Source organism: Thamnophis sirtalis, unplaced genomic scaffold (assembly GCF_051295495.1).
Source record: "Thamnophis sirtalis isolate CommonGarterSnake01/CBP01778 unplaced genomic scaffold, rThaSir2_p1.2 scaffold_3, whole genome shotgun sequence".
NCBI lineage: Eukaryota > Metazoa > Chordata > Lepidosauria > Squamata > Natricidae > Thamnophis > Thamnophis sirtalis.
In genome coordinates this window covers 125,717,458-125,739,390 of record NW_028261383.1, presented here as the reverse complement: position 1 = coordinate 125,739,390, position 21,933 = coordinate 125,717,458, and the positions used below count along the sequence as shown (strand labels likewise).

The 21,933-nt window shown below is 42.1% G+C and overlaps 1 protein-coding gene across 1 annotated transcript; it reads left to right on the top strand.

The window, feature by feature from the left end:
- Positions 1-14,578: 14,578 nt before the first annotated feature.
- On the top strand, positions 14,579-19,417 carry MRPS7 (mitochondrial ribosomal protein S7). The gene is made up of 5 exons (XM_014060198.2): positions 14,579-14,695; positions 15,211-15,402; positions 16,789-16,852; positions 17,635-17,802; positions 18,688-19,417. The coding sequence occupies exons 1-5, from the start codon at positions 14,619-14,621 to the stop codon at positions 18,907-18,909; spliced, it is 723 nt and encodes a 240-aa protein (XP_013915673.2). The 5' UTR covers positions 14,579-14,618; the 3' UTR covers positions 18,910-19,417.
- The last annotated feature ends 2,516 nt before the right edge of the window (positions 19,418-21,933 follow it).

The following is a 21,933-nucleotide window of genomic DNA, read 5'->3' as shown; positions in this document are numbered from 1 at the left end:
TTTAATTTTAAAAAATAGAGATAAAAAATAAAAATACAGTATTAAAATTCATGTCACCCATTCCATCTAAATGGGGCTGGATATCAATCAACAGCCCCAGGCCTGCCGGAACAGCCAGGTCTTGATGGCTTTACGGAAGGCCGGGAGAGTGGTAAGGGTCCGGATCTCTGCAGGTAGATCGTTCCACAGGGCCGGCGCAGCAACAGAGAAGGCCCTCCCCTGGGGAGTCACCAGCCGGCATTGTCCAGCTGACGGCACCTGGAGGAGGCCCAACCTGTGCGATCTTGTTGGTCGTTGGGAGGTAAGTGGCAGGAGGCGGGATCTCAAGTAGCCAGGTCCTAAACCATGAAGGGCTTTAAAAGTAACGACTAGCACCTTGAAGCGCGTCTGGAGACCAATAGGAAGCCAGTGCAGCTCAGGAGGATAGGTGTAATATGGGTGTATCTAGATACACCCCATATCGCTCACGCGGATGCGTTCTGGACCAACTGTAGTCTTCGAATACTCTTCAGGGGCAGCCCCATGTAGAGCATGTTACAGTAATCCAGTCTTGAGGTGACGAGGGCATGAGTGACTATTCGAAGTGCCTCCCGGTCCAGGTAGGGCCGCAACTGGTGCACCAGGTGAACCTGGATGAAAGCCCCCCTGGTCACAGCCAACAGATGGTGCTCTAACGTCAGCTATGGGTCCAGGAGGACACCCAAATTGTGGGCCCTCTCTGAGGGGTGTATAATTTCACCCCCCAGGCTAAGAGGTGGAATGTCTGGACTAATGTTGGGAGGCAGCATCAATAGCCACTCGGTCTTGTCTGGATTGAGTGCAAGCTTGTTCGCTCCCATCCAGACCCTGACAGCCTCCAGGCACTGGCACATCACTTCCACTGCTTCGCTGAGTTGGCACGGGACGGACAGATACAGTTGAGTATCGTCCGCATATTGATGATATTTAATCCCGTGCCTCCGGATGATCTCACCCAGCGGCTTCATGTAGATGTTAAATAGGAGCGGGGACAGGACCGAACCCTGCGGCACCCCATAGTTGAGGGGCCTAGGGGTCGACCTCTGTCCTCCAACCAACACCGACTGCGACCTGTCTGAGAGGTAGGAGGAGAACCACCTTAAGACGGTGCCTCCCACTCCCACCTCCCGTAACCGTCGCAGAAGGATACCATGGTCGATGGTATCGAAGGCCGCTGAGAGGTCAAGGAGCACTAGGATAGAGGAATGTCCTCTATCCCTGGCCCGCCAGAGATCATTGATCAGCGTGACCAAAGCAGTTTCTGTGCCGTAACCAGGCCTGAAACCCGACTGAAAGGGATCCAGATAATCTGCTTCATCCAAGGTCCGCCGGAGTTGAAAGGCCACCACCTTCTCGACAACCTTCCCTATGAACGGGAGGTTGGAGACTGGGCGATAGTTGTTTAAAATGGCTGGATCCAGGGATGGTTTCTTGAGGAGGGGTCTCACCACCGCATACTTTAGAGGATGTGGGAAGGATCCCTCCAGAAGAGAGGTGTTAACAATTCTCTGGAGCCAGCCATGTGTCACCTCCCTGCTGGTCGAGACCAGCCAGGAGGGACACGAGTCCAGTAAACAGGTGGAGGCACTCCTATGGCCTTGTCCATTTCCTCAGGAGCGACAAGTTGAAACTCGCTCCATAAAATCTGATCAGGACCTTCCCCCAGCGCCTCGGCTGGTACCATCCAAGTGGAGTCCAGGTCCGTCCGGATCCAAGCGATTTTATCCTACAGAAACTGAACAAATTCCTCAGCTGTAAGGGTTCATCCGCATCCCTCCCTTTCAAGAGGGAGCGGGCTATCCTAAATAGGGCGGCTGGGCGAGATTCTGCGGATGCAATAAGAGCGGAAAAATGCGCACATTTTGCCGCCCGTATCGCCACTAGATAAGTCCTAATAAAGGCTCTTAATTGTGTGATCAGATGCCTTCTGAAATTTTGCATTCAGGCTATTAAGACCATAACTCTTTTGTCTATCTTTCCCACCACTGGCATTTATTAGCCTTTAGTATTTAAAAAAAAACTTTAGTTATTTTAAAAAGTTATAAAGTAATAGAAAGAAGTGGCAGAACAAATACAATAAAATGAAATTAGAGCAAAATAAAAAGAAGACTGAAATTTAGCAATATGATAACACAAATGTCTATGAGAACAAGGTTTATCACTGTTATTTTTTTGACTGCCAATGCTACATCCTATTTATAAATGTGGTAGCTATATTCAGTTATGACAGCCAATACTTAACATCCTTTTGTTTGCAACAGCCTGTTTTTCCAGGTACAAATATTTCCAATTCTTATTACAAATATAATTGTTCAATAAAAAAACATTTTCTAAAAACAAAATCAATTGTTTCTGGGACGGATAGCCCTAAGGGAAGAATGGAGGATGTGAATTTGAACAGGCTCTGAGATGGACTTCAATTGCCTTCCCCAGTTTTCTTCTATGCTAGCCAATGATACTTTCCCATAACTAATTTAATTAATATTTAAAGCCATCTGAACTAAGGGACTAACACTCCTCAGCTTGTACTGTAGCCATCTTCTTCCTAGGGTATCCCTGCTAGTGTAGGGTCAGCTTATACTGTAGCCACGAACTCCATAAATCTGAAGTCTTGACTTTTCCTGAATCGCTTTTCAAATTTATTGGATGACCCCAAATTCTTAATTTTAAGCAGAAAAAAATATTTCATATTTTCTCCTAAAACTAAAAATAAAAACCAAGTTTTGTGAACATTCTACATTCAAGATTTTTCTCGGGCTGTTTGTAATTTTAGTCATCTCTTTCATTTATTTATTTATTTATTTATTTGTTCTTTTCTGCACTCTTTTCCAGAGTCCTTCAGTGATGGACAAAAACATACTGTTTTCATCTCCCTCTTGAATAAATACACTGTGTACATCAGAAGTGTTTTTGTCTAAGTTTCTCTCCTTAAGTCAATCAATTCTTTTTTCTTCTTCTATACCTTGAAATCTGGAGTAAAGCACCTTTCCATCCATCTTCCCTTTCCTTGTTCCACTCTTTCCATCTCCAATCACACTCAGTTCACTGTCAATATCCATGATTATCTTGCCTCTTTGTTCATTTTTCCCTTGGGTTTTTAGGACTCTAGCCTCCACTTTTTCCATTTGCTGGATATCTTCCATTTTTCCATCAGGTTTTACCATATTATAATTTATATTTTCAATATTTTCCCATCTCTTCCCAATTCTCTGTTGTTTCTAATAATTTTTGAATTCCAAACATAATCTGTTGTAATGTTATAGGATTTTTGGATGTTGTGCCATCCTTCCAATTAGTAAACACTACCACTCTGGTTTAAAAACAAATCTTTGTTTTGGACTTCCGGGGGGAGGTGCCTGCCGTCGTCGGTGGCTCAACGGAGCTGCCCTCAGAGTTCTGGTTCGTATATCTATAAGATCTATAGATATCTCTCTTTTCAGGCAAGAAAGGAGCAGGGAGGGACTCAGTCGTTAGAATCCTCTTTGTAGTTCACAGCTTTTTTTTTTTCTTTGGCTGTGAACGGAGAAGAGGGTTCAACAAAAGCTGAGTCATTCACTCCGGCCAGAGCTTCTCAGCTGTCTTTTTTCAGCTCAAGGCAAGTTACCCCCCCCCCCTCAGGACAAATTTTTGAAACTAAGTTATTTAAAATCAATCCGAGCAGTGACCATTCCTGAGAACTCCTTTTTTATTATTATTCAAAATACCAGCTTCAATTTTATAAAAAACTCCTTTGTTTAATTGTTTTTTTTTAATGGCGATTTTATAGCTTCCGCATTTGTTATACGAATCACAAATTAATTAGCCCTGTTTCCTTGAAGACTTCTTTTTATCAATTGCCAAAAGTTTATTGAAAGTACCTTATCTTAAACCAACGTGTTCAAAGACTCTGTTTGTTTCCTTTTTATAATGGCTCCGAAATTAAAGCAACCCAGACGTTTTTTTAACAATACATCCCAAGCAATTGCTACAAAGCCGCAGCCCTTGCCTTCTACGCCCTCTACTGGAGATTTGTTAATGAAAGAATTTCTTTTTGAAACTCTTAAAGAATTTAGAGAGGAAATGAAGCAACTTATTTCGGACTTATGTGATAAGCTTGATGCCAAGATTGCTCAAACAAAGGAGGATATGATTGGAGTCATAACTGTAATGACAGATTACAGTTATGACTGGACTGATACATTCCAGATATGGCTGGAATGGAAGATAAGCTGGAACTCTTGGAAGAAGCTAACTCTAATCTGACACCTAAAATTGAAGTTTTGCAACAGGAAGTTGAAAATGCAGAAAAACAAATTGTTATGACAAATTATAAAAAGACGGTGTTTGCAATAAGAGTTAGGGGATTGCGTGAAAATGAACAGGAGAATTTGAAACAGACTTTTTCTGAGGCTTTCAGTCATGTGGTGGGAAGTCCAGGACTCAACTTTGATTGGCAGATCCAAAAAATTTACCGCCATAATTCGTGGGCAGCAAAACAGAGACAGCTTCCGAGAGACATAATTATATATTTTGCAACAAGAGAATCCAGAAATGCGATATTACAAGAGTTTTATAATAACAGGCTGCGAATTGATGGACAGGACTTGATCGTTTTCAAAGAAATACCACCTCAAATGTTAAGAGCCAGGAGAGACTATGCTTTTCTAACTAAAGAACACAGAAATTGTCGGATACAGTACAGATGGCATGTGCCATTCGGTATTATAGTTACATTTGATGACCAAAAACATCGTCTCAACTCTGTTTGGGAAGCCCGAGACTTTTATTATAAGATCCTAAAGGCGGGACATCCTGAACTACCTGGACTTGGAGAAAGACAAGGAGAAGTAGAAGAGAAACAACAAAACACACAACTACAAGGCAGGAGGTATCGCTTTCCCCCTCCGGAAGCGCAGAAGAGCAGAGAACAAGGACTTAGTCGTGCTTCCAAAACATTTGCTTAATTCCTAACTTGAACAATAATCTGTGACTTCTGTCTTGCTTGAAATGGTATAGTTGTATATCGATGAAGAGACATTAAGGCTGAAAGAACTAATGTTGACTTCCTCGGAAAATATATTGTATGGGACTTAAAAAAGACTTGATGGATAATTTTGAACTTTTATATAAATTGCTCATGATTTATTTTCTAGGGTGAGGAGGGCGGAGATCGTGGTGTTCTTGGATCGTGGTTCAGGTTGAATGGAGTTGTGAAGTGTGGTGTAGATGGGAGGGTAGTGAAGGTTGAATTAGAGCTTATTTTGAGCCAGAAAGTAAGTTGATTTTTGTATAAACTGTTACTTGAATATAACGTTGGGAAGGATATACCCAGGGAGTTTGCAGGAAGGCGGAGCAAATATGAGAGGAGTACGGATGAAAATAAAATATATATATGGACACGGGTAGAGGCAGGACGAGAAGAGTTGGAAAAGGAAACCGAGAGAAGAATTTGAGATGTGTTTAAATTGCTTCATAGAGAAGGAGGTATAAAAGGGACAAATTAAAGGTTTGGAAATAGACAGATATTTAGATAAAGAGATAAGGCCCTTACCTAGAGTAGAATTTTATTTGATTAACTTATTTGGTCTCAATATAGTTTGAAATCCTGCAAGCAATTAATTAATTGAGATCTGGAATGATGTACATTGTTTAAGTTCTAATAATGATGGGAAGCTGAGCTCAAGGTAGAGAGTTTATTGATTTTTCCCTTTTTTTTTTATTCCTTTCTTTTTTCCTTTCTCTTTTATCTTTTAATTTTTAACCTATTTGGTTCTAATATACTCTAGACTGTGTTTGATAAAAAGCTATGCCGGGTATGGGATCTGGGAAGTGGGAAGGGGGGTAGGGAGGGGGGTTTACAGGGGGGAGGGGGGGAGGGGGGAAACATAGTTTCAATTTCTAAAACAATAAGAACGCACTTGTATACTGTTGCTCCCTTTTCTTTTTTTTCTTTTCCTTTTCTTTTCTTTTTTTTCTTCTTTTCTTTTAATTTTAGTAAAATATAAATTGAATAGATTAATGAATAGTAGAAATACACCGAAGTGAGGAGTAGAGGGAAAGAAGAGGGAGGAGTAGAGAGGGAGTGAGAGGGGAATGTAAGGAGGGTGAGATGGAGAGAAGGGGAGAAAGGAATGTTTGAGGGGGAGGGGAAGTAGAAGAGGGGAATGTTGGAGGGGAGAAATGAAAGTTGGAGGGGGAGAAGAAAGGGTGTATGGAGGGTTGAAGTGTTATGTTGGTTTTCTATGGTGGAATATAAGATGAGTTGTGTTTACTGTTTTCTTAATTGCACAGTATATAAGTGATTGTATAAAATGAAAACGAAAATGAAATAAAAATAGTCTTCAAGATCAAAAACAAATCTTTGTTTTCACTTTTTTTCCAGCTACCAACAAGCATCCAAAGAGCACCTGTGTAAACAACCCATGCTCTTCTCCTTATTTCTTCTATAAACAAGCTGAAGCCTTTGAAGTGCAAGGTCAAAATATCAAAGGAAAAAAAAGTAAAAAGCAATCAACCTCCAACCTCCAAGTGGCAGTGTAACTTCTTTTCCCTCTAGGATTACTACTCTCTTTGTCTAGATCTAGATCTTTATCTAGATCCCTTCCAGTCAGGATTCAGGCCGGGCTACAGCACGGAAACCGCTTTGGTCGCATTGATCGATGACCTCTGGAGAGCCAGGGATGGAGGTTATGCCTCCGTCCTAGTGCTCCTTGACCTCTCAGCAGCTTTCGATACCATCGACCATGGTATCCTTCTGCGACGACTGCGGGAGGTGGGGGTGGGAGGCACTGTCCTTCGGTGGTTCTCCTCTTACCTCTCGGACAGGTCGCAGTCGGTGTTGGTCGGAGGGCAGAAGTCGACCCCTAGGCCCCTGAATTATGGGGTGCCGCAGGGATCGGTCCTGTCCCCCCTCCTGTTTAATATCTACATGAAGCCGCTGGGTGAGATCATTCGACGGCACGGGATAAAATACCATCAGTATGCGGATGATACACAGTTGTATCTGTCCGCCCCGTGCCAACTCAGTGAAGCGGTTGACGTGATGTGCCAGGGCCTCGAGGCTGTTAGGGACTGGATGGGGGTTAACAAGCTTGTACTCAACCCAGATAAGACCGAGTGACTGGTGTGCTTCCCTCCTACTAATTGGCCAAGTGTTCCATCTCTCAGGCTGGGGGGTCAAACAGTACGCCCCTCAGACAGGGTTCGCAATTTGGGAGTCCTCCTGGACCCACAGCTGACTTTTGAACACCACTTGTCGGCTGTGACCAGGGGGGCATTTGCACAGGTTCGCCTGGTGCACCAGTTGCGTCCCTACCCGAACCGGGGGGCTCTCACAACAGTCACTCGTGCCCTTGTGACCTCTAGACTGGACTACTGCAACGTGCTCTACATGGGGCAGCCCCTGAAAAGCATTCGGCGACTTCAGCTTGTCCAGAATGCAACCGCGTGAGCGATCGTGGGTGCGCCTCGGTTCACCCACGTAACACCTATCCTCCGCGAGCTGCACTGGCTGCCTATTGGTCTCCGGATACGCTTCAAGGCGCTAGTCGTCACTTATAAAGCCCTTCATGGTATTGGACCTGGGTACTTGAGAGACCGCCTGCTGCCAATTACCTCCACTAGACCAATTAGATCCCACAGATTAGGCCTCCTCTGAATCCCATCCGCCGGCCAGTGTCGACTGGCGACTACTCGGAGGAGAGCCTTCTCTGTGGCTGCTCCGACCCTCTGGAACGAACTCCCCGTGGAGATTCGAACCCTCACCACCCTCCAGGCCTTCCGCAAAGCCCTTAAAACCTGGCTGCTCCGACAGGCCTGGGGCTAAAGAACTGTTGCCCCCATCTCGAATTGGTATGACTGTTGTGTTTTAATCATGCATTGTTTTTTATGTCATTTTAAATTCTTGTTTGTATTCCCCTTCCCTGGTTGAGTTGTGAGCCGCCCTGAGTCCCCTTCGGGGGAAATTACCTCCACTAGACCAATAAGATCCCACAGACTAGGCCTCCTCCGAATTCCATCAGCCACCCAGTGTCGACTGGCGACTACCCGGAGGAGGGCCTTTTCTGTGGCTGCTCCGACCCTGTGGAACGAACTCCCCATGGAGATTCGTACCCTCACCACCCTCCAGGCCTTCCGCATAGCCCTTAAAATCTGGCTGTTCCGACAGGCCTGGGGCTAAAGACTTGCAGCCCCACTTCGAATGGTATGATTGTTGTGTTTTTTAACTGTGTATGATCTTTATATTTTGTAACTTTGTTTGTTTCCCCCTCCCTTGAATTGTAAATTCAAATTCAAAAGGGCGGCATAAAAATAAAATCAACTTTCAACATTCAACATTTATATTCCTTTTATATTTTCCTTACGTTTCAGGCTTAGAAGAAACAAAATTCTTAAATGAAACAAAATAAAAAGAAAAAATCCATCCCAACCAGTATTGAGGAAATAAAGGAAAAGACTTAATCCATAGGTAAAAAAAGAAATAGAAGAAGAAAATCTGATACTTTCACTTTAAAAAGTAAAAAATGTTTATAAAACTTCCATCCATAGAAAAAAAATAAAAAATAACACACTGTCCAATAATGCTTAATTTCGCCGCTTATTTCCTTTTCTTAACCAGTTTAATTTAACTTCAATCTTTTTTCGCACTCTTTTATAAAAATAAGATTTCCTCACCAAATGGACACACTCCCTATTTCCGCTTTCCTCCCATTGCAGAGCTGTCCTGACTTCAGCAGCTTGAGGCTGTGCTTATTGTTGCCAGCAAGAAGAGTTTCTCTTGGATCAATCAGGGCCTTTGTGGTGTCCCTGAGATCAGCAAGACGTACTCTTCCCTGTCACCGTCTCTTCGGGATGGTTTAGGTCCGAATGGACAGTCCAGAGGCAAAAGTGTCAACTTTTGCTCCGAGATCGCACGTCATACCGTCGCAACATCAGATCCTCCCCCCCCCCCCGAGTCCTGTCTTGAGAGTGAATGGGGAACCCATTCGGCCTTTGACCACTCCAGGGGGGCCAAAAGCTTTGGAGGCGTTTGCTCCCAGCAAAAGCATGATTTTAGCTTTAGGATCTAGGGCAGTAAAGTGATTAGCCAGGTGCCTCAGGTGAGGTATGATGCTTGCTAACTCTGGTGTTGCAATCTGACTGCAATCATCTGGTAGAGCATCCCATTCTAGCAATGGCGGCAGTGGGAACTGTGCACTCCCATCCAATGATTATATGCAGTCCATCAACTTTCCTCCCCGCAGTGTGCTGGGTGCCAGTGCACATTGATATCGTGAAGTATGTCTCTGTGCTTTGGATGTCAAAGAGGTCGAAGAATGCTGACCTGGCTAACAGTTGATTGCTTTGTGAGTCTACTATTACATACATTTCACGGCTTCTTCTGGGCGTGTAGCTGGGTAGACTTTAGTTAGGCAGAGCTGGTGGCATGTGCGAGGTGATGGAGAAGCACCACATACTGAGGTGCAGCTGACATTTGTGGCAGCTTCTGGGTACGCTTTGGTGTTGTGTGGAGACTTATTGTTCGGAGGAGGGTCAGCAGTCGGATGTTATGTCATCTCAGAATTTGGATTTAGGGCACCTGGGTGTCTGTTACTCTTGCAGATGTGACATTGCACCTTAGCTGTACAGGTTTGGCCATGTGTTCCGTAGACTCGCAACACTTGTAGCAGACTTTGTACTCCCTAATTAGAGCTTTCCTTTCCTCCAGGGACTTCTTTCCAAATTCTCTGCACTTGTTCAGAGCATGTGAGGACTTGTGAAGTGGACAGAATGGGTTTTTATTGTTTTTTTGGAGTTGAACTCTCCTTGACAATTGCACATCTGAGTTGTTCATGGTGGAGTGTTTTATGTACAGATACATAAACATTTTGCCCTGGACTCTTGGTTGAACCAGAGTTCTGAATGGTCTTTTTGGCAATTGGGAACCTTTTTTCTCTAAGGCCTCGATTTCAAAAGTCGTTGTATAGCTTTGTTTGGTGGGCAACAAATTCTGCGAGAGCAGCAAAGGGAGGGTTTCTGTCTAGATTATTTGCCCTGTAAACATCAGATAGTTTGAGCCATTCTTCAATTAACTGTCCTGGTAGCTTTCGAATGATAGGCTTCTGCATGTTGTAGTGGTCAAGACATGTCAGTCCCTTCAGGATGGGATCCTGTTGAGCTACCCGTAGTTGCTTAAGGAGGATAGAGAATATTCATAACTGGTCAGGGTGATGTAGACTGATGTCAGGGAAATCACTGACCTGGTCCAAGAGTATGGCCTCTATGAACGTAGGTGCACCATACCATTGATCAAGTTCTTCCCAAGCTACTTTAAGGGCGCTGACTGGATCATCTAAATAAATGGAGTAGATTTGTATTACTAATTGTGCAGAATTTGGTCCTAGCCAAGCTTTCATATGTATGATCTCCTCCTGAGGCTCCAACCCTTTGGCATGGACGATATGTGAGAAGGTACGGTTCCATTCCAAATAATCTTTGCCTGGCCTGTCAGAGAACTTCTGTGGCCTGCTAGTTGCCAAGTCCACCTTCCACCACCAAGGTTGCCATTCTGCACCGGTGTCGTATGCAGGGGGAGATGGGAAGGTGTACCCCATGGATTTGGTGGGATCAGGACCAATGGCTTCCCGTTGGCTCCGACAAGTAAAGCATGTAAGAGTAGGGGTGGCTGGAGAAGATTCCATGACTTAGGGTAAGTACAGGAAATTTCCTGAATGTATTGTGAATGTTCAGTGAAATTTGCACTTTTGGTCACTAGGGTGCGTTGCAAGCTTTGAAAGATGTGGGCGTGCTCCACTTCTTGGCTACTAGGGTGTGTTGCAAGCTTTGGGAGATGCAGGTGCAGTTCACCTTTTGGTCGCTAGGGTGCACTGCATGTGTTTGGCTTGAAATACTGGTTTCAAGTTTGTAGAGGAGCCACCAGAGGGTGCTGTTTGTGACTAATGTTTGGAGTAACTGGCAAGGGCGGGCTTTTTTTTGTTTTTGTTTTTAATGAGGATTGCAAGCCAGCCTTCCGATACTGAATTCCCTTGATTGGGATTTCAACTTGGACTGTGGATACTCTGTAAACCTCCAAAGGATTTTGCGTCGCCAGTTTAGCAAACGAAAATCAAGACAACATTGGACTGGGGGCTCTGTTTTATATTGTTAACTTTGAAGGTGTTGCCTGTAAGGAATTCAGATGCAAAAAGCTTCCTATAGGAGCTGGCTTTAACATGCAGATTGAGATGGCTAGGTTGTAGGAGCTGTTTTTATCATGCAAATTAAGTTTCCATAGAAACCTTTCCATGAGGCTTTTACAATCAGTTAAGCAGTAAGGCTTTCGCTTATTTGGGCAAAAAGAGGAAATTAATCCTCCACTTTGATTTACTGAATCTGTTCTTTGCACAGAGAGGCTTTACACTCCTCACACAAAAACAGTCTTTCTTTAGCAAGGAGAAGTTTAGTTTTCTTCTTACTCAAACGAAGTTTGGTTGCAAAAATACCATTTTTTCACTGTTCTGGTCCAAGTGGATCGCTCTTCTCAGACAGTTAAACTTTGCGCAAAGGTTCAAGCAGATCAGATTTATTATCAGGCATTCTCAAATCAGTCACTTAGAGTCAGAAGAGATTCTTTCGAATTGATCTTAATTTGTCCTATTTATGTAATATAGTGAAGAAAAAAACACGGTAGAATTACTACCATGGTGAGAAAAGCACGTTGCACTATGCCCGGGGTTTGAGCTGCACTATCTAGTAAACTCCCAGTAGCCAATCAAAAACACAGGTGTGATCACGTGACATAAAACCACATTTCCCAGAAGGCAAGACTATTACCGGAGAGGCAGTCCCTTAAAGAAACAGTATTTAATTCCTAGACTAATACCCCTTAAACAGCACAAGCTATATTCAGTTATGACAGCCAATACTTACGTTCTTTTGTTTGTAACAGTCTGTTTTTCCAGGTACACATCTTTCCAATTCATATTAAAATAATATAATTGTTCAATAAAAAAAAACTTTTTAAAAAATCAATTGTTTCTATGGGACAAATAGCCCTAAGGGAAGAAGGAAGGATGTGAATTTGAACAGGCTCTGAGATGGACTTCAACTGCCTTCCCCAGTTTTCTTCTATATTAGCCAATGATACTCTCCCATGACTAATTCATATTTAAAGCCATCTGAACTAAGGGATTAACACACCTCAGCTTGTACTGTAGTCATCTTCTTCTTCCTAGCGTATTCCCACTAGTGCAGGGTTAGCTTGTACTATAGCAATGAACTCCATAAGTCTATAGCTTATCATGTGAAGTCTTTTCTTTTCCTGAATCGCCTTTCAAATTTGTTAAGATAAAGGTACAGATTCCCCTCGCACATATGTGCTAGTTGTTTCCAACTCTAGGGAGCAGTGCTCATCTCCATTTCAAAGCTAAAGAGCCAGTGCTGTCCGAAGATCATGTGGTCATGTGGTCAGCATGACTAAACACCGAAGGCACACAGAATGCTGTTACCTTCCCACCAAAGGTGGTTCCTATTTTTCTACTCACATTTTTACGTGCTTTCGAATTGCTAGGTTGGCAGAAGCTGGGACAAGTAACGGGAACTCACTCCGCTACCAGGAGTTGGGATTCAAACCCCTGAATTGCCGACCTTTCTGATCAACAAGTTCAGTGTCTTAGCCATTATTGGATGACTCCAAATTCTTAATTTTAAGCAGAAAGGAACATTTCATATTCCCGTTTTCTACTCCTAAAACTAAAAATAAGAACCAAGTTTTGTGAACATTCTATGTTCAAGATTTTTCTCTTTCATTTATTTATTTATTTGCTCTTTTCTGTACTCTTTCCCCAGTCCTTCAGTGATGGACAAAAGCACACAGTCTTCACTTTCCCCTGGAATAAATACCCTGTGCACACCAACTACAACATAGTTTGTTGATCCAAAACAGATAAGAGGGGGCTTACAAAACACATTTTGCACGGGCTGTAGTTTTCCAGAGGGATCTTCTTGCAACCATAGGGCAAACTATCACAAACTAGCAAGGATGAGTCTTTAGAGCCGAGGTGGCGCAGTGGTTAAATGCAGCACTGCAGGCTACTTCAGCTAACTGCAGTTCTGCGGTTCGGCTGTTCAAATCTCACCTGCTCAGGGTTGACTCAGCCTTCCATCCTCCCGAGGTGGGTAAAATGAGGACCCGGATTGTTGTTGGGGGCAATATGCTGACTCGGTAAACTGCTTAGAGAGGGCTGAAAGCCCTATGAAGCGGTATATAAGTCTAACTGCTATTACTATTGCTATTCCTAGTGTGGCCCAGCCTCCCACAGTACTGCATCTTCCAAAGAAGTGAGGGAGACAACTCCCGCCAGTGGCATTTTGGGAGCTGTAGTTCCAAGTTCTATCCCAGCCGACTTGCTCAGTTGCGTTTTCCTTAGAACCGCTTCTTTTGGCGATGAGTATTTTTTGGACGCAGCTACTATTAGCCCCATTTTTTAATGTCTCATCCTTGACTTATTGTGCCAACCAGCGCGTTGTTTCTACCACTTGAAAAAGCGAGGAGTACTTGGCCAGGATTGGAAGGATGTCCACTCACTACCTCAGCAAGAAATTGAGACGATTACACAAGCAAGTAAAACTTGTTGTTGCACTTTTTTACAGATACACCAAGAAGGGAACGATAGCATATCCGGATGTCTCAGCAGAGATAGCCCTCTTGCTTAAGCATGTTAAGGAACTTGTAGTACTCATATCTAATAATCTAAATTCCAGAGCCCATTGTAATAACATTGCCAAAAAGGCATTAAGAGTTGTTAACCTAATCTTGTGTAGCTTCTTCTCTGGTAATATTGCAGTGTTAACCAGAGCATACAAAACATTTGCTAAACCTATTCTCGAATACAGCTCATCTGTCTGGAACCCGCACTGCCTATCAGACATTAATACAATTGAGCGAGTCCAAAGATATTTCCTGAGAAGAGTCCTCCACTCCGCTGCCGGCAAAGAATACTTAATGCCACCAGGCTTTAAATTTTGGGCTTAGACAACTTAGAACTACGCCACACTTTTGGTCTGACCTAAGGGTAGTACACAAAATTATCCGCTACCACGTGCTTCCTGTCAATGACTACTTCAACTTCAACCACAACAATACACGAGCACACAATAGATGCAAACTTAAGGTGAACCGCTCCAAACTCGATTGCAGAAAATACGACTTCAGCAACAGAGTGGTCAACGCCTGGAATGCACTACCTGACTCTGTGGTTTCTTCCCCAAACCCCTAAAACTTTAACCTTAGACTGTCTACTGTCGACCTCACCCCATTCCTAAGAGGTCTGTTACTGAAAGGGGCCTGCATAAGCCCACCAGCCTGCCTACCGTCCCTGTCCTAATATTCCCTTGTATTTGTATTCATTTCATGTATTCATAATCATGTCTATACTTATATATGTTATCTAATACATGCTTGATGAAATAAAATAAAATAAAATTTAAAAAGCGAAGAAGGAATCGCCCGCCTCAGTTGATGGGCTCATGGAATGGGGGGGGGGAGGGCGGGGAAAGTCCCCAGAAGGCCGTTTCCACAGCAACGGCGCTCCTCCCCTTCCAGGCGGTCCTTTGGACAGCCCTCGACGAGGTCCTGAAGAAAGATGGCGTCCCCCGTGGTGGAGAAAGCGGGGCGCCTGGTCCGGCAGTTCCGTGGCTCTCGGAAGCTCTGGCTACCCGGGTAAGGAAGGGAGGAGCAGCAAAGAAAGGGAAAGGCTTGAAACGACGCCATGCAATAGAGAAAGGGGGGTTGGATTTAATGTTGGTTCCCTAACTAGAATCGCCCTTAAGCATTATGGCTCCTCCAAGCAGCCATGTATGCCAGGCGGGAACGTGCATAGAAACGGTGGGAGGAAATCCTCAAATGCCTTCTGTGAAATTAAAATTAAATTACCCTCGTCTCCTACGTGGCCACAATCACGCAATGTTGTGCAAGCAGTTGGCGTGGCTTCTTTCCCCTTTTAAGCTTTTCAAGGTCAGCCAAGTTGCATGCAACGTCTAAAGTCATCGGGACCAACTGGGTTTATTTCTGCTCGCTTTGTTCGGGCTAGCTTTGGGCGTTGCACCCGAGAGACTGGACCAGGGAGACTTGCACGTGAGAAAGGAAGGCTATATGCAGCCTTCTAGATTTTCATGTGCTGGAAGTTGAAAATATTGGTGTTGACAATCGTTTTTTGCTCATCAAATCCTTTGTAGGCTGACTCAAGTCAGATGGACCCGATACAATCCTACATATATTGATCCAGAAGTGAATAAAGAAAGTTATCGTAAATCTCCAGAGAAAATGTCAGAGGAGGAAAAAAATGAACGGCAGTTGAAAACAATCCAGCCGGTAAAAGCCACCGAATCCAGCATCACCAGTTCTGTGTTTTATGATCCCGGGATAAGGTTTGGTTTTTTAAAATCATTTTAATACTAATTTTATTAAAGATTACATTTATAATGGTAAAACTAGTACAAACTGAAATTAAAAAATGGTGCAGGAAAATGATTAAAGAATAAAACATAATTTATAGTTTAATAATTTATTCAAAATATATTACATAATTCAAAAGAAAATTGAATTATCAAAACAAAACAACAAGAACATTAACAAAGTGAAATAAAACATCAAAAAACAAAAACGTCCCTAATTAAATACTGACAGATTGTTTGCAGCAAGTCCAAAAGTTATAAGCTTCTGCATCTATTTGCAACCAATTGACCTGTCGTACTTTATGTATTTGAAAGAAAAAATAGTTAACAAGTTAAACAATAGAAAGTTAGAATTCAGGGGCTTCTGTTAATAGTCTGTTTCCTGTAAATTACTTGTAGAAAGCTTACAACAGTTTTTTATTTACCACAAATTACCCCAGTCATTATCTCTGATTGTCCAGGATCAGATATGCCCATTTGGTTCTTTATATTGAAACTTTTCCTCAGGTTTTTAATTGGGAACTTTCCCAACAATTGCATCTCATTTCCAAAGTTCATTAGTCTGTTGTAAATGTGTCTGCAACATTCACTGTTGAAAAATTCTCCTTAAAAACACAACACTTCTCTTGCCAAGAAAGTCCAGTCCATCCTTCATCAATTCCATTATTTTAGTATTTTTAATATTCATATTCCTTTTAATCTTTTGTGGCAGATGTGCATTTTCCAAACCAAGTGCTTTCTTTTTCACATCTGACAGCAGCAGCTCAGGTTCCAAATCAGATTACAATTCATTGAGTTGCAAATCAATCCAACTGTTATTTCCTACTTTTGAATATTATATTGAGTTTGCACAGCCATTATTGATCCATCCAATTTTTTGTTTAAGTTTTCAAATAATATCTATAAGTTGGAGAATTTTAGTTACTTAATTATGAAAGTTTTATGTTATAGAATATTACTTAGATGACTGAGTACTACAGGTAGTCCTTAACATGACCAGAATTTCCATTGCAGAGGAAGGAGGTTGTTAAGTGAACTGCACCTGATTTATGACCTTTTGGCCATGGTGATTAAGCAAACCATTGCAGTTTTTAAATGCACCACATTGTTCATTAAGTGAAACCAGATTTCCACGTTGAAGCCAGGTGGGAACATTGGAAATAGTGATCAAACAGTGCTCTGGAGCACTGTAACTATAATAAATACATAGTGGTTGCTAAGTGCCTGAATTTTGTTTATGTGATTGGAGGGGAGGGGTGGTGCAACAGTTATCAGTCTGAGGACAAGTCACTTTTTTCATCATAACTTCAAACTTCATTAAACGGATGGTTTCAAAACATTTCTGTTTTGTCATTACAGCAGATTTATTAACATGATGATGAAAGGAGGTGATAAACTTTTGGCCCGTACCATCATGAATCAGGTACAATTCATGTTTCACATACCTTTCCTTGATTATTGCCCATATGGGAAGGGCATAATATCCCTATTTTATGGTTATATTAAAAAGTGCTTACCCTTATTTTAACAATCTATTGCATATTCAGTTATTTCCTCAGTTTGCTTATCAAATGTCAAAAGAATAATAAATTATATGTAGGTCTGTCTTTATGCACCGTATTTTTAAACCTGCCTTTCAGAATTATTGTAGAAGCAGGTTTGGAATTTTTCTAAAGCCTTTTTAATTTTCTTTTCTTGTAACTTTTATTGCTTTTAAAAGATAACAGGAAAACAAAAAGACAAAAGTCACAAAAAAAGATACAGTACATTATCAAAAAAGCCATAACATGCTTAAAAAGTAAGTAAAAAAAATACAGAAAAACATAGAATGTACTGTACAATAGTACAGTGTATATAATTAGCTAAAGCAAACATATACATGTATGCATCTGTGTCACCATATTCATTCTAATTTATAATTATGCTTTCTAAGACCCTGCTGATAGACAGTATTATTTTAGAAATCAATAGCTTTGAGAATTGAGAAATTCTTTATTACATCTAGTAGCCAAGGAGAGGTTGGGGTTTTGCTCTTTGAATCTTTCTCAAATGTCATGGATTTGTAAGTTGCATACCCTATGTAAAACAAAATGTAGTGATGTAACAGTGATTAGTGTCCATCTGCATATTGAAATTAGTTCCATGTTGAATAAATCATATTGCTGAGTGAGCAATCCTTCCTTTACTTTTTTGGGGGGGATTAAGACTTTAGAGGCCATTAAGAGGAAGCAACTTGCGAAATATCATGAAGCAGATGAGGAAATGAAAGAAAAAATTGAGTGCAACCCTTACAAAATCTTCCATCAAGCAATTGAAAACTGTCAACCTGTAATTGGGCTTGCAGGTATCATAAGAGGAGGTAAAAAGTATCAGGTAAGTTATAAATAGAGAATGCCGAGTTAACGGAATGCATTGAGTTTTTAAAACCGTTGTTTAGTGACTGTGCCACAATGACCAACTTTGCACGTAATACATAGTTATAAATACTAGATTATAAATCACAATCACCTATCCAGCCAAGCCAAAACCAAGCAATATGATGGCTTATAAAATAGGTAATGAGTCCTTTAAAGAACTAACACCCTGGTATCAGGCACATCTAATTTCCTCCAACTCAACCCAGTTGGGTTTGCATGGTTTGTAACTTAAATATGAAATTATAATAGATCAATAGTATAAAAAGTCATGTTTCCATTGGGATTCAAGATACTTCTGTTTCCATCTATGGATTGGCAGGTTTGCTGCTGTCAGAAAAAGCCTGCTACGTGCGTTTATTGAATTTTATTGAGACAAAAGTTTGTTTGCATTTTTTTTTCTTTTGAGTTGCTTTAAAATTGCATGGCGTCATCTTCAGTGGACCTGGATTCTTGCATACATTTCTGCATATTTATATATAAGGGAAAACATTTCTGAGAATTTCCTCTTGCATTTTGAAGAGTTCATAACATTGCGGAAAACAGCCTTCATCCACTTTAGTTCTAAGTGGAGATCCCAGAATTGTTGCACTGATTTATAGGGCCACCCTATTGCTCTGCATGTTTTGTATCTAGGTGGCGTACATCAAAAGAATGTGACTCTGGGTGGCATACACCAAAAGCAAGCCATTACACATGCAAAATATTCACACAACATTGAATAGTTTTTGTAACAAAACTCTTGATTTCAACATTTTTTTGAAGACAAAGATGTAGGTTTGTTGTAAATTTCATTAGCATGCTATGATAAAGTATATTGAACCCCACCTTTTGCTTTTTTCAGGTACCAACTCCTTTAAAGATCAGTCGGCGGAGATTCTTAGCCATGAAGTGGATGATTACAGAATGCAGAGAAAACAAGCATAGGCGAACATTAATGCCTGAAAAGCTCTCAAATGAGCTGCTGGAAGCCTCCAACAATAACGGCAACGTGATTAAAAAAAAACATGAGTTGCACAAAATGGCAGAAGCTAACCGAGCCTTTGCTCATTATCGTTGGGGGTAAAGAATGTGTTGTTGGATCCAGTGCTTGATGACTTAAGGCTTTTGCTGCCAGAAAAGACAATGTTTTGTTGTTTTCATTCCATGTGCTTTTCTTTGCAAAGCACTAGTCTGAGCAGAAAATTGCCTGCTTCTCAATCAACTCTCATCAAAGAATATGAGCTGAAAAAAATCAGTGTCCCCCTTTACAAAGCTCAGAGAGAGACCAGTTTTGAGTATGTCATGGCTCAAGTGATATCATCAATACAAATCATTGTTTATTTCCAATGCTTGTGTTCATCAATTTCCAAACAAGCAAGTGATTGAAAGCGATCAGAGCTGAAAAATAGTAAAAATGCAAACTTCTTTCCGATTTGTCCCTGTATATCTGGTGAAGAAAAACCTTAATATTGTAAGTTTTTGCGGAAAATAACATGAATGACAGATCAGTAGAATGAATATTTGTCTCTGTTTACATATATTGTATGTTATCTTATTGGCAAAAATAAATGATACAATTTTTATCCTTAAAATATAGGTGGGGGGTCTTCTCTGAATCCAGTATAAAAATTACTTTATAGCTTATTCTACCTCATTTCTATTTAAATAACAAGTACTAATTTTAAATTATAAGCCCCTTATCTATAACACACAAATTCTACTTGATTGAAATGTTTCAAGCTTGCTGATACCTTCTGGAGGTACCCTGTTTCCCCGAAAATATGACAGGGTCTTCTTTTCTTTTTACCTACAAAATATGGCTTGGGCTTTATTATGTGGGGAGGGTTTATTGTTTTGGGGTTGCCGGGCGGCTGCTCTCTTGCGTGCGGGCTCCCCAAGAGCCGGGCACAGTGGCTTGGAGCCTTCCAAATGCCAATGAATGGCGCTCTGCACAGCTGGAGATGGGGGGTTGCGCGAGTGGCTGTTCTGCTCTCGTTCACCTGCCTCACAGCCTCACAATGCATGGCCCAGCTCTCATTACGGAGCCAGGGCGCCACCGCCGCCACCGCTGCCATCCCAGCCTGGCTTTTTCCACGGCTTCCAACTCGAGTCTTTCGGCAGTAGCCGCTCTGGGCGCACGCTCTATGGTTGTGGGCCAGCTGCCTGCAGAGCATACAACCTTAGAGCGTGCGCCCAGCGCAGCCACTGCCAAAAGACTCGGGTTGAAAGCCGCGGAAAAAGCCAGGCTGGAATGCCGGCGGAGGTGCCCTGGCTCCCGTAATGAGAGCTGAGCCGTGCATTGGGAGGTGGGTGAGCGAGAGTGGAACAGCCACTCGCGCAACCCCCCTCTCCAGCTGTTTAGAGTGCCATTCACTGGCATTTGGAAGGCACCAAGCCATGGGAGCCGGGCGGCTTGGCAATACCCCATGGTCAGTGAATGTCGCTGTGTCTGGCTACAAAGGGGGTTTGCCGGGTGGCTGCTCGTGAATGGTTGCTTCATGGCTGTTGTGTTGTGCTGCTGCAACAGCACAACACAGCCATTCTCCCATGAGGCTGCGCCCAGCTCTTTAGGAGCCTGCTTGCAAGAGAGCAGCCGCCCAGCAACCCCCATCTTCAGCTGGGCACAGCACTGCTCACCAACCTAGCAGTGTCCCAAAAACACCAAGCAACGCGATCACCTTTGCCTCCCCCAGATTCCCACGGCTTGGCACCTTCGGGATACTGCTAGGTTGGTGAGCGGCACTCTACTTGGCCGCAGGTGGGGGGGTTGTCCAGGGGGCTTATATGCAGGAGGGGCTTATATTTTTTGCACACTAGAAAAATGTGGCATGGCTGTATTATGAAGACATGTCATATTTTCGGGGAAACACAGCAAGCAAGAATGCCAAACATTTTAATATTTCTATTTATTAATAAAATATATATAACACATGAGACTTGAACCAAGTGTAGGAATTACAGCAATAATGAACTTCTTTAGAAGAAAATAATAAATTATGAGATTTTTGATTTTTAGGCAATAATATTTTTGGCCTCATTTAGGGGGGTGATTGGATTTTTTCATCTGCATCTGAGTGGCTTCAGCAGCATCAGCGATACCTGGAGATAAATTATCAAACTGAATTTAAAGTATTATTAGCCACAGAATTGGATAGATGGAGCTTAGAATAGTATTTGGGAGGAAATAATTTACCTCTGGTAAAAATCAGTCACCAGATCCCAGAAATAAGTTTCTTATACATTCATAACCCCAGAAATCTCTCTCAAGGTTGGACATAACTTTGTTCCATGGTCAAGCAGTGTAATAGGTGGCCGCCTGAAGTGGTAAATCCCCATTCCCGTAAAAGAAAACTTCAGCTCTTACGCCAAAAGTATATTGTTTTCCTTGAATTAAAAATGGCAAACAGAAATGTGCCTTTATGGGATATCTTGGAATTATCAAATTTAGTCCTCAAAAATTGGAAGATGCTGAGTTTCTAGGTTTTTTTAAGTATAGAATCCTCCCATCTTCTCTACTAGCTAATAAGGATATGACAATTGTGTTCTGACTTATCAATGATAAGTTAATTTGGAGAATGGGGAGCCAAGTTTAAAAATTCTGAGGCAATTCTTTTCTTGGAGAATCTAGGTCAGGAGTGTCAAATTCACATCATCACATGACATCACAACTTTTTCCCCCTTCGCTAAAATGGGGGTGGGGTGGCCAGTGCATGGGGCATCCAGCCCACAAGCCCCAAGTTTGACACCCCTGATCTAGATGAAGGATGAAGTGTTCTCCATGAATCATTTAATAGGGCCAGATGGTCATCATCTGAGGAGTTGCATTGTAAGTATTCATAGTGGAAAAAGCATATATAATTGTTACTATAAATATGTTGCTGCCTAACCTTTTCCTGCAGGCTAGCATTTCCTGTGTAATTAATTAAATATGTGCCATCCAGTTAGTTTCAGTTCTTGGTGGCGCATAAATTTTCCCCCTATTGATTTGTTCCTAACCTGGTTCTTCAGATTTTCCCGCAATACATTCACTATCACTGCAACTAAGTGGACTTTGCTGAGTGGTGGTTGTTTTCTCCGTCCTTCCATCTTTTCCAGCATTAGAATCTTC